Source organism: Canis lupus, chromosome 18 (genome assembly GCF_003254725.2).
Source record: "Canis lupus dingo isolate Sandy chromosome 18, ASM325472v2, whole genome shotgun sequence".
In the NCBI taxonomy this organism is placed as follows: domain Eukaryota; kingdom Metazoa; phylum Chordata; class Mammalia; order Carnivora; family Canidae; genus Canis; species Canis lupus.
In genome coordinates this window covers 24,073,269-24,085,954 of record NC_064260.1, presented here as the reverse complement: position 1 = coordinate 24,085,954, position 12,686 = coordinate 24,073,269, and the positions used below count along the sequence as shown (strand labels likewise).

At 36.6% G+C, this 12,686-nt stretch overlaps 1 protein-coding gene across 7 annotated transcripts in view; it reads left to right on the top strand.

Moving 5' to 3' along the window:
* SEMA3D (semaphorin 3D) overlaps positions 1–12,686 on the top strand; it is a 216,974-nt gene that overhangs the window by 196,133 nt on the left and 8,155 nt on the right. For 5 of the 7 annotated variants that reach the window (XM_035701532.2, XM_025449288.3, XM_025449285.3 and 2 more), the window contains one exon: positions 6,598–10,957. The exons of the other annotated variants lie outside the window; for them this stretch is intronic. In XM_035701532.2, the coding sequence (XP_035557425.1) occupies positions 6,598–7,023 (426 nt within the window). In that variant the 3' untranslated portion in view covers positions 7,024–10,957. Of the gene's footprint in view, positions 1–6,597; positions 10,958–12,686 lie in introns of those variants that run through there. 7 annotated transcript variants of the gene reach the window in all.

The following is a 12,686-nucleotide window of genomic DNA, read 5'->3' as shown; positions in this document are numbered from 1 at the left end:
GACGTTCTTGGTTGTCATGGCTGGATGGGGGGAGTGGAGGATGCTATTGGCATCTCGTGGTTAGAGACCAGGGATGATGCTAAACTTTCTTTAATTCTTTAATTCACAGTCCCTCACAATAAAGAATTCTCTGCCCCCAAATCTCAGTAGTTCTGAAGTTGAGAAGCTTTACAATAGAAGAACCAAATTTTAGCGTAAGAAATTGACATAAACATATGTTCCACCAATACAGTAGGAGTATCTTTTTCTTCATCTGAAATCTCCGAGAACGTTTTAATTGAAATGTTGACTCTTTACATAGTTAATACCAAGGAGATTCTCAAATGTTTGTCATGTCAGATTTCTTCAATAAAACTTGATTCTTGATCATTCCTGACATCCATAAATTCTAAGATTATAGCATATCCATATTTATACTAAATGTTTACTTTAAGGGCCCAACTTTTCCCAACATATGTTAAAGTATTATCTGACCTGGAAGTGGTTATGTAACTTTGAAACATAAAGCATTAACTTTTCATCAAAGAAATATTGGAGTAATGGTTTCTGAATTTTTTCAACATGTAGGTTTTTAGTTACATTACAGTATTTTACTTATAAATGTCCCAAACTTGTATTTTAATTTTACAGTCAATAAATTTTGATAATCTCTCATCAGCTAAATATAATTCTTTGATAATTACGTTTCTTCCATGGCAAATTTAATCCGACTTCTAAAAAAATATGGTACTCTGCTTGGGGTAATCACCTAGTTGTAGATACATACATTTGCCTATTCATGTTTGCATTCACATCTTTCATCTTCCAGAGAAGGCAATGCATTACTTTAATGTACCTTTTAAGAATGTATCACAGAGTCATGGTGGTACCATGCTCCATGAATTTTAATAGAGCAGAAATAGCATATTTTACTTCAAAATATCTTAGCTGTAGTATTCCAGCTGGTATTTTCATCTACCTTTGTAATTAGGGAGTTACCACACTGTCCGGGGTGTGCAATCCTGCTGCCTGGGCTAAGGAAAAGGAGCAAGATCCAGACTAGATCTGAAACACTTTTCCCAGCAGGCTGCCTTCTGCTTCTTACCAAGAAGGTCACAGTTTGGAATCTTCCCCCCACTGAACGAAGGCCTGTGGGAGGGCCTAGCATTTCCCATGGCACAGCGGCTGTCACCAGCCTATTCTCGGCCAGGAGGAGAACATTTCCTCACTGAGCCGTTTCACAGTTGGGTGCCGTGGGGAGGTCGTGAGTCAGTTATCTGCTGACTTCCTTATAAAGCTATTCTTGAAATTGATGATGTTTTTGCTGTAAGTAACGAGTTAATCGGCAGTCCCTGGGCTTCTGTTGAACTTTTGGGGTCAGAATGACTAGAAGAGGTAGTACCTTATGCCATTTGTGGTAGTATTTGTGTGTGTGTGTGTGTGTGTGTGTGTGTGTGTGTGTGTGTCTTTTAAAATACATTTTAAAAATATCTTCAAATATTTGTGTTTTTCTCCTTGTAGGTCCTTGTTTTATTGTTATTCTTTGTCTTAGAAAAGCCATACAAATGGTTTTGAAAATAGAGTGACACATAAAGAATTACAAAGACTCTAATGATGTCAATTCCAGCTTTTTTTTTCCACTGATGATTACACTGTGGGCATTTTTCCTTATGATGCAATTATAATACTGTATTTTTCCTGTCCCTTATACCTGCTACCCTGATGCCATAGTCATTCATGATTATTCCATGTTATTTAAATAGCACGTTTCCTCTTTAAAAAAGTAGTCAACTTTCTAATATCTAAATCTTCCTCTGCCTTCCTAAATGCTTTTTTTTAAAGATTTTATTTATTCATGACACACACACACACACACACACACACACACAGAAACACAGGCAGAGGGAGAAGCAGGCCCCATTCAGGGAGCCTGACGTCGGACTCAATCCCAGGTCTCCAGGATCATGAAGGTCGCGCTAAACCACCGAGCCCCCGGGGCTGCCCATAAATGCTTTCTTAGGACAGATCTTTTGAGGTAAAATAACTGCGTGAAAGGCTTTCATTATTTTTATGGCTTTTGATAAGCAACAGTATGTTGCTAATTTCTCATCAAAATCACCGTATCAGTACTTTTTCTGAACTCCTGAGGCAAAATTGTGTATTACAGTTTAAGAACATAATTACAAGTTTGATATGAAAAATGTCATATTATGTGAACATGTTATATAAATATCTATTTTTTAAAGATTTATCTATTAGAGAGAGCAGCATGAGGGGAAGGGCGGAAAGAGAGAGAGAGAGTCTTTTTTTCCTTAATTTTATTTAAATTCAGTGAATTAACATATAATGTATTATTGGTTTCAGAAGTAGAGGTCAGTGATTCATCAGTCTTAGGTCACATTCAGTGCTCATCACATCCCGTGAGCTTCTTCATGCCCGTCACCCAGTTACCCCCTCCCCCCTCCAGGGACCCTCAGTTTGTTTCCTATGATTAAGAGTCTCTTATGATTTGGGGAGAGAGAGTGTCTTAAGCAGACTCCTAGCTGCATGTGGGGCCCAACACAGGGCTCAATCTCACAACTCTGAGATCACGACCTGAGCTGACATAAGAGTTGGATACTTAACCAACTGTGCCACCCAGAAGCCCCTGTAAATATGTATTTCTTGAAAAATGAGTAGATGTGAATTTACCTTGTTATGTTTCCTAACTCTTGGTTTCAGTTATATTTGGTGAAGTGCTTTACACATCATTTGCTTGGTTTACATTGAAGTATTCATTTAAAAATGATTTTCAGGGACGCCTGGGTGACTGTTGGTTGAGCGTCTGCCTTTTGCTCAGGTCAGGATCCCAGGGTCCTGGGTTCAAGCCCCGCACCAAGCTCCCTGCTCAGCGGGGAGCCTACTTCTCCCTCTCCCTTTTCCCCTCCCCCTGCTCGTGCTCGCTCTCTCTCTTTCTCTCTCTCTCATTCTCTTTCTTCAAATAAATAAAATCTTGAAAAAAATAAATGATTTTCACAAGACTTTTATATATTTTATAAAAATATATAAATATATTTTATAAAAATATATATATATTTTATATATTATATAAAAGTTAACATGTTAACATTCTAATTTCATACATATTAGAAGTAACTTGTTATGTTTTACATCTCTAAATTTTTGTGTGTTCCTCACAAAAAGTCTTACATTTTATTTAGACAAATCTATGGAATTATATCTCTATGATTTCTCACTTATTATGCTTAGAAACTCCTTCCCCAATGAAACAGCAAATATATATTTTTCTAGTTATTTTATGATGTTTTTACTACCCTCGCAGTTTACATTTTCTATTTCCTTGAAGATACCAAATTAATCTAGGGGTTAGAAATGTATACATTAAATTTTTCTTTTCTTTTAAGTAATGAGTCAGTTGCCTCTGCCCTATTTTTAAATAAGTCTTCCTTCTGTGTTTGTTGGAGAAGGGACATATTCTTGAAGGCCTAGTCACTTCCAAGACACATGCAATGCTTTAGCTATGAGAGAACTGACAGGTGAATTATCTGCAGAGGAATTACCATTAGGCTGCTATTATCAGAGAGCAGAGTCCCTGACCTTTACCTGCTGCTTAGGACCTAAACGTCCTTTGTCCCTCTCCATGGTTCTCTTCTCATTTTAAATGAACTGCCCTCCACTGAAGATCTACATTTAATAATGCCAAATATATTACCCTTGTTCACATTAGGCAAATGACTAGTTGACCCCAGTTCAAGCATGGTTTTGATTTAGCTGAGCGGTTTTTACTTATCACTTTTAGAGTGGAGAACATTCCATGGGTTTAAATCAGTGGCCACAGATTACATTATCTCTTTGTAAAGGAGCTGACTTTTCTAAATGGGCTGTACTGACATCTCACTGTCGAGATCCAGTGTGCATAATGCATCCTATTGCAGCACGGAATAGAGCAACACAGAGAATGGGAATGTCAAGTAGGCAAATGTTAATCAGCCGCTTAATTTCTGCGGCACAGGTTCCTGTCTCTAGGTCGCAGAAAATTGGAGAAACATACATCAATCCCAAACTGTATTTTATTAAAGGTACGATTTCTAATCCAGGCCTACTTTTGAAGATTCAGAAAGAAAAAAAGCACTTCAGTGATCTCATCAACATTAGATAAATCCAGAAAGAAATTTATTGCAGCAAGTTTTATGTCTGTAGCTCAAAAAACAAAGAAAAATTCAGCGTTCCACAAGGAAAGGAAAAAGGCAGGATGGCATTGGAGTAAGGAGGTGCCAGGTGTTTATGAAACTCTGAGTCCTGTAGTGACGGACAGGCCTGGAAAGGAGGGAAGGGGAGCCAGACTTCAGAGTAAAACGGATAAACAGGATACAAAAAGAGAGCAGCAAAGATAATGATGAAGTGTTACATAATGTGTGCGAAATCGAAGTCCTGATTTCTTCCTGTGAGGAGATTAAAGAGAACAATAAAAAGTAGTGAGTCAGAGCTGTGACCGGCTCTAAAAGCCACATAAAGTGCGGCTTGAGCATCAGCAAGAATCCCAGTGATGAAAAGGAGATGTAGAGATGGCCTGGAACTAACTCACCAACTTTGATTGTCACGCTAATAACCAGGGGCCATTTTCTATTGAAAGAATTAAAAAATAAAGGCTTCTGAACCTCACCTCTCCGGCTTGCCAGCAACCCGGCAGTAGTCTATGACATTGCCAATAATACTTCACACTTTAACCTTCAGAGAGCTTTACTTTTAACCCCCCAGATACACCATATGCTATGTCACCAACTTGATAAATGGAAGACCTGTAGGGGAAGATAAATGAGTCATCATAGGATGTAGAGTCTGCAGAGATGGACCAGGTCCTGGCTACGGGGCCAGAGTTTTGTGATCCAAGATTTATTTAAAATTTAAAGAATAATTCCTACAATAAAACTATTTAAAGGAAAAGGTATATGTAGTGTGTTAAGTTTGGGTTTAATATTTCTGTTGAAGATTAGCCCTTGAGAATCCTACCGATTCAAGTTCACATTTATTTTAGGCACGAGACTCCCCAAATTTCTGAGAATGTTAGGTGAATTCAACGTTAGTTTTTATTACACCAGCGTTTTAAAATGCCTGGGCCTTCAGAACAACTCCATTCAAAAAAAACAAAACAAAACAAAAAAAACAAAACAAAACGAGTAGCGCACGCCCAAATCACCAAATGGAGAAAGTTAAGGGAAGCAAACAAACAAACAAAACCCTGGTGAAGTGGATTCGGTGTAGAACGAAGGCAAGCTGGAGACCATTCAGCCTCATTAACCAGGGATCTGGGCTGTGACCTGCCTTTGGCCTCTAGTGGTACCCCGCCAGCTGCACTTCTCTGGCACAGAGGGTGGTTGGCTATGGACTTGTTAGTTAACTGGGCTGGTAGCCAGAGATGTTTCTTTTCCTTTTTCTCATATTTCCAGGATCGGAGGGATTTTTTTCTACATATTTTTCACATAAAGATGCAGAGTAGAGTCCACCCACTGTGAATAAATTTAATTTAGCTGCCTCTATGCCTCCTTGATTTCCATCAACGAAAAGTCTACAATACAGGGGCAGATGTGTAAACTGGGAAATCTTCCAGACCTCTTTGTTGTTGTTGTTATTCTACTTAATGCCGAGACGCTCAGCAATATTCCACATTAAACAGGGCTCTTGTGTCGGTAAACATGCCTCCAGTTTCATTGAAGGTAGGTTTGCTCTTCACACCAGATTGCGGGCCAGGCAAGCTTAAATGTTTGAATTGTCTTTCAGTACGATTGCTTCAAAGGGTCAAGAGCATCACATTTCAGGAGGGGTTCTTTTTGTTCCCTGAGTTTTCTCACATTTGAAATCACATTACTCTGTTATAGTATACCGAGGTATGGCAAATATTTCCACAAATGACATAATTTAAAGTATCACATAGACCCGCAGTATCAAAATTCAATCCATAGTAAAAAGGGAAATTCAGCTTTAAATGTTGCTAACCTTCTGACTATGGTGCTACTCAGTTACAGCTCTAGCGTCCAAGAAGCTGTACCCATGCTTTTCCATTACACTTTTAACAAGTCACCACTTACAGTCTCCATATGAATTCTGCTCACTTATTGGGTGACATCCAGAAAGCAGAGCACGTTCCTTTTGAAATCATTGTTCTATTTCCACATGACAAGGACTAGTGTGCCCTAAGAGCTTTTTCTACACGATGGCTGTCGATGTTCATTTGTAGCTCTGAGATTTAAGTATCAACTGGTGTTCTTAATATGCCACTTGGTATCTGAAATCTCTGTAAAGATGGTCAGTTGATAGTTTCCAGTTTTACTTCATTGGTTTTTATAGCTTTTCATTCCTATCTGTAGACTGGGAGAAAAACTAACTATATTCCAAGGGTTTGGTTAGGTAATCATGAGAAGCAAACATGCATCTTTGAGGGCTGTTACTTCAGTGGAGTTTTTCTTACTGTCTTCAGCTATGGCTGATAATATTATGCTTGATGACAGAGATGGAAAGGTATCTCTTATGTTCATTGAAGTAAAACTATGTGGCCTCTGTTCATTTGCTCCTGGCCCTCTCTGTTTTTCATTTATTACCTACCTTTTTCCAATTCTGCAGTTGAAACCTGATGAAAGGATCATCAAAACAGAATATGGGCTACTGATTCGAAGTTTGCAGAAGAAGGACTCTGGGATGTATCACTGCAAAGCACAGGAGCACACCTTTATCCACACCATAGTGAGGCTGACTTTGAATGTCATTGAGAACGAACAGATGGAAAATACCCAGAGGGCAGAGCACGAGGAGGGGCAGGTCAAGGATCTGTTGGCTGAGTCACGCTTGAGATACAAAGACTACATCCAAATCCTTAGCAGCCCAAACTTCAGCCTGGACCAGTACTGCGAGCAGATGTGGCACAGGGAGAAGCGAAGACAGCGGAACAAGGGCGGCCCAAAGTGGAAGCACATGCAGGAAATGAAGAAGAAACGAAATCGAAGACATCACAGAAACCTGGATGAGCTCCCTAGAGCTGTGGACACGTAGTTGTCTATTTAATTTAAAGAAAAGAATTCTTTACCTGCAAACGTACCGTCTTCTGTTTTGTACACCCCGTATACAAACTCGTAGGCGCTTTCCCTGGAGCTTTGCTAAGGCAAGGGACACAGGAACAGAATCCAAATGAGACTGCCTGCAGGGAACCTGCTGTAGTGCGGGCGAATCGTTCATCTGAACCCGTGTTCCAAGAACGAAACATGTCCCTTCCAAGTATCAGAATTATCCTCAAAATAGGGGCTTTACATTTACTTGGGTAAACGTTCAATGTGCTGAGTTTTTGAATCGATTATGTCATGTAAGTAATTGAGCTAAGCAAGCAACCAGTTTGACATTGTAATAAGGTGTTTCATTTTCCTCGTACGACCATTAAGCGTGGGGTGACTGTGCTGGGTATGTGTTCTTAGGAACAGATACACCATTCCCCTCTAGAACTGGCGACCTTGTGGCAGGGATTGGAGGGCAGACGCAGATTCCTATAGCTCGTGCCGGCACCAGGAACCTTCCCAGCGAGCCGGTCATTCCTGGCACACGGTTTAGGAACGTGGAGAGGTGCGTTGTGTCAGACACGGGGGTGACCTTCCCTGTACTGCAGCGTGATTCACTGAAGGACCTACATGCTCCTCCCGCGATTTCTTATGACTTGTCAAGAGTAGCAGGTTCACAGAGAGAGAAGTTGGTGTTCCGTTATTGTTTTTAGAATATATGCTGAGCTTCACAGGGATGAAACGCTTCATAAATATTTTAATAGCACATGAGAAAACATCTTAATAAGGGAAACACTATGATGTATACTGTGTCCTAACGGGAAGGCATGCAGATGGGATTTGTTGAGAGAAAGAAAGACAGCCATAAATTCTGGCTTTGAGGAAAACTCATATCCCCGTAAAAAGGAAGAACAATCACAAATAAAGTGGGCAAAATGTAATGTAGCTTTATTCACTAGGGTATAAGTAGGTGCCAATTTGTAATCCATCTGTTGAAAAAATTCTACCTTATTCTGCTAGTGAAAGTCTGAGGAAAAGTAAATTTTCTAAAAGATCATGGGAAGAATGAACACAAATTTATTTACAACCAATGGGATTTCAGGAGTACTTCTTTTTTTTCTAAAATTTCATTATACTCTGTAAATTATTTCCATTTACTGCCTTTATTCTCTCCTGAATATTGGATTTTATTTGAGTGAATACAAAATAACAATATATACATATAGAGAAAGATAGAATTAGGTAGACAGTGATGGGGAGCGGGGATATGTATTTGTTGAACAATAGAACAAATGCAAAAATGTTGACAACGGAAAGAGTTAAATTAACTCTTTGACATCTTTTCTTCACACAATCTGTTTGCATTTCTGAGATTGTATGCTGTAATTCAAGTAGCCTCGTTTAAGTAATTTAATAATAAATAAGCCTAATGCATGTAAAGAAACTGAACTCACAGCATTAACATAAACATTTTTCATATTCTGTTAGCACTTTTGAATGTTTCCAATTTAACTTTCCCTCTCTGCGTACGTATGCTGTTTCCTGCCTGTTGGAGCAGAACTCACCTTTCCTTCTTGGAACACAAAACCCTTTGCCTTCTTCTGTTTTGCCTCTTCACGCCCTTTTTAGTGTGAAATGAAAAATTAGTCACTTCCTCACATGGAAGGCAGCCTTTCAGAAAACTGAATAGCAGACATTGCTCGTCTCTCATGGATTCTGCATGTCTTGAAAGAAGAGCCTGTGAGAACCTGTGTGGTTAGAGGAGTTTCAGCATCAGGTCTGACTGCCTCTGTGTTCCCAGCATTCGCTCGTAGGTTCATTCTCTTCGCCTGGCTTACCTGTCTCAAAGTAGCCACATGGCTGGAGCAGGTTAGGTACCCCTTTTGAAATGATACCCGTAAATATTTGTAGGTGTTTCACTCTACAGAAAACTAAGGCTCTTTTTTTTTTCTTCTTCTTCTAAAAATGAACCAGAAACAATCACTCTTAAAAAGTGATGCATAAGATTAGCTCTAGGGTAGAATCAGGCTGCCATTTGAATATCACAAGGAGAGTGTTTCTAACTATTGATTTCCTGGGTTTAAATGTTCCAGGAACTCATGGTAAGCTCAAAAGAAGTAAATGGGAGCATGATTTATTTTTAAGATTTCCTAATATTTGTATATCAGACAGTAATGATCATAGTAGAGGTGACTTTTGGAAAATTTCATGAAGCTCAAATGTTAGGATTGACTTGTGTAATAAATTTGGTTTTCATCACAATATGAGTGTTTAAGCCATTTTTTAATTACTCCTTTCTATTCTTAATTACTTAGATAAAATTTAGGCAACCTCTTTTACTTTACAGCTAATATTTTGGCTGCTTTGGATCTAAAACATTAATTTATGATAATTGCTTAAAATATGTTTGAAATATTGAGTAAATATTCAGTAAAACAAAATGCCATATAATAAAAAACATATGGGCAAAGATTTTTGTGTATTTATAAAGATAGAGGACATCTAAGCTACATTTAATTTTTTAACCTTTTAATTGCCATAGAACACTTAGCAGGACAGTATGAATATATTAAGTCTAGAAATGAGACACAATATATATACTTCCTCACCCCTGAAGGCTTTACCAAATTATCCTTGAAATAATTAAAAATAAAATTACAGTTAATAGCTTCAAGTATGTTTATTAAGGAATTAGCTATCAATGGAGAGGTCTTATACAATGTCTGCCTAGTCTTGGTTTTGTATTTTCCTCCCGTTTTAAATACATCGGTCTTTAACTTGCATATTCTCGCTTGCATTTCATTCCAGCTATTCATGCTGCTAAATGAAATCCTGCCTTTCTGCATACATTTACATTCAATTTATTGGGAATTTTAAGAGTTTCCTTAGAACTGAAGAGTCTAAGTAATTTATGTAGAACTTTTTTTTCCTCCAAAAAAGCTCAAAACACTACATTTATATTACCTACTTTCGGAATACACAGTCTGAAAACCAACCAAATTACTTAAGAGATGGAAAAAATAGTCATAGAGAAATTCAGAAATTTGCAAAAGCTACAAGAGTAGAAGAATTGCAATCTTCACCAAATCTCATCAATCTGTTGGCTACTGATGCTCATTTAGAATATGCTGCTTACAAAACGGTCTTACTCTTGAACTCTGTCTTTGGTCTGTATTTCAGTTCTTTTATGCTATTAAGTTTCGTTCCTGCTGAATTGTATAGACTCAATTAAAAAATAAGTTTACAGTGGCCAGTGCCTGTTTTTCAACATTATCAAAATTAAACTTTCAAAGACAATTTTGTATTATCCAGATGTCCACAAAATATTAAGTTGAACAATATCATTAGTTACACACTGATATTTTAAACTTAAATATAAGCTATATATACATATATCATAAATACAAATGAAAATTAAAACCTAAATGGCTTCTCTTTAGAATGTTACATTTGTCTTAGCATGTTGGAAAATTGATTAGCCTTATTGGGAATGGACAGTTAAAGGGGAAAAAAGAGATATTTGAAATGTTTTTATAGAAATATATTTTTCTCACAGGAAATGACCAAAATATTTAAATAACTTAGCTTACATCTGAGGTTAAAATATAAGATCTAAAATTCCAACATTCTAAATATTGACAACGCAAAGACAGGAACATGCACATGACTTATACCTCTCATTTAAATATTTTGTAGTGTAAAGTATTTATGGTAAGTTTGAGATAGATGATTTTTTGGGAAAGGGCAACAATCTATCAGTTAATCATTTAATTTAATTCTGGTATTGTAAGTGGTTACCAATCAATTTCGAATTACAGTTTTGGTATTTTAAAAGAAATGTAGTCTTGTAATCTAAAATAATTGAATATTGTCAAATGTATATTTTGGTTGTATTATAATAAAACGCAAACATTGGTGTTCTATGGTTATAAACAGAATGTTGGTTTTGTGCAAGTTTTTTTTCAAACCCTAAACATGGTAACTGGATTTTATACACGGAATTGCACTAAATCAAATACCTAAGAAAATATTTCCTGATAACATTCAGTAAATATATTTTGCATTTTAAGTTTGCAGTAAATTCTCTTATGAAAGAAAAGAATATATGTTTTTCCCCAACCAATACAATTATATAGTTGCACTTTACTGTGATCTAAATTTAGACGTTGGCAGACTGACATAAACATTACTACCACAAGTAACTACTTTTAAGATTTCCAGTGATCACCAAATAAGTGAAATTTGAAAATACTCATCTGTATCTTTAGCCAAATGAGTATAACTTATTAAAGGAGTTAGCTGAGGTTTTGTTTTTGCTTTAGAAAGACATTTCTTTTAGAGAAAATTATATTTCTTGCCAATTCAGTACATTTGTGAAAGATATATTTCTAATAGGTAACATATAATACCTCCCCAAACATGGTTATCAAATAGCTCATAGAGATATTATACAGAAAAATGTCAGGTTTTGTGGTGTTCTGACAATCTTTAAACATGAGAGTACAGTAAATGTAGAATAAAAGAAAAACATAATTTTATATAGGGCACTCTTAGTAGGACCTTAGTAGGGTCATGTCCAAGTCGTTACTGTAAATAAGGCATAACACAAGATTGAAAATGAAGAAAATTCCAATTGTATTAGTTAGAAAAGTGCATGAGGCATTCTCAAGACAAAAGAAACAAGAGTTTAACATTTGAGAAATAAAAGTATCTATAACCACACAAGTTGTTACCTGCATTAGCAGTGTTTCTAGCCCTGGAAAGTCTTGTCTGGGAAGATGAAGCTGCAAATAACTTCATTGTTTCTTTCAGAAGTTCATATACTTGTCTTTTGTGTGTGTATTGGTACAAACACTCCTCTTGGAGAGTGACCTGATATTCCCAATGAAGTTTAAAATGCACATACACCAAGAACCATCTTTTCACAATTAAGTGCATACCCTTGAGAACCTTCTCCACATGTGCAATAATAGACATTTTCAAAAATAGTTATTGTAGGATTAATTATACTAGAAAAAAAGAGAACAATATGTATGTTCTACACAAGGAGAATGGATAAATTGAAGTACAGTTGATAAATGGATACAGAAGTTTAAATTAAAAAGAGATCTGTGTTCATCAACATAGAAAAATTTCAGAAACAATGTCAAATGAGTAAAATCAAGAAGTGTAGGAATGCAAACAGAATTATATTGGGTATATCAAGTTTAAAGAAGTAAATGATACTGCTTAAGGATGCATACATTCATATGTAAGTAGTAAACATATAAAAAAATCATTTCAGAAAAAGTTAGGAACCAAATTCAAAAACATTTGAGCTACCATTGTTTTAATAATGTTTTATTTTCTTAAAAACATATCTAAACCCAGTGTTACATTTCTATTACACACATTCGTAGGAACTAGTATATTTAAATGTTAATAGTTGACAAAGTTGGGCATTGGATTGCAATTTAAATATATCACTCCCAATACAGTTCAATGTGCTTGAAATATTTCACAATAAAAAGTAAATTAAGGTTCTAAATCTCACAGAACGAATTACTCAAGAGTCAATTTGAAAGAGAGAGGGAAAGAGAAACTAGCATATCGGAACACTAGATACTCAGCCATCATAATAGATGCAGCCTTCCAGGCTTACATTATGGACTTTCTTGGACACCCTGA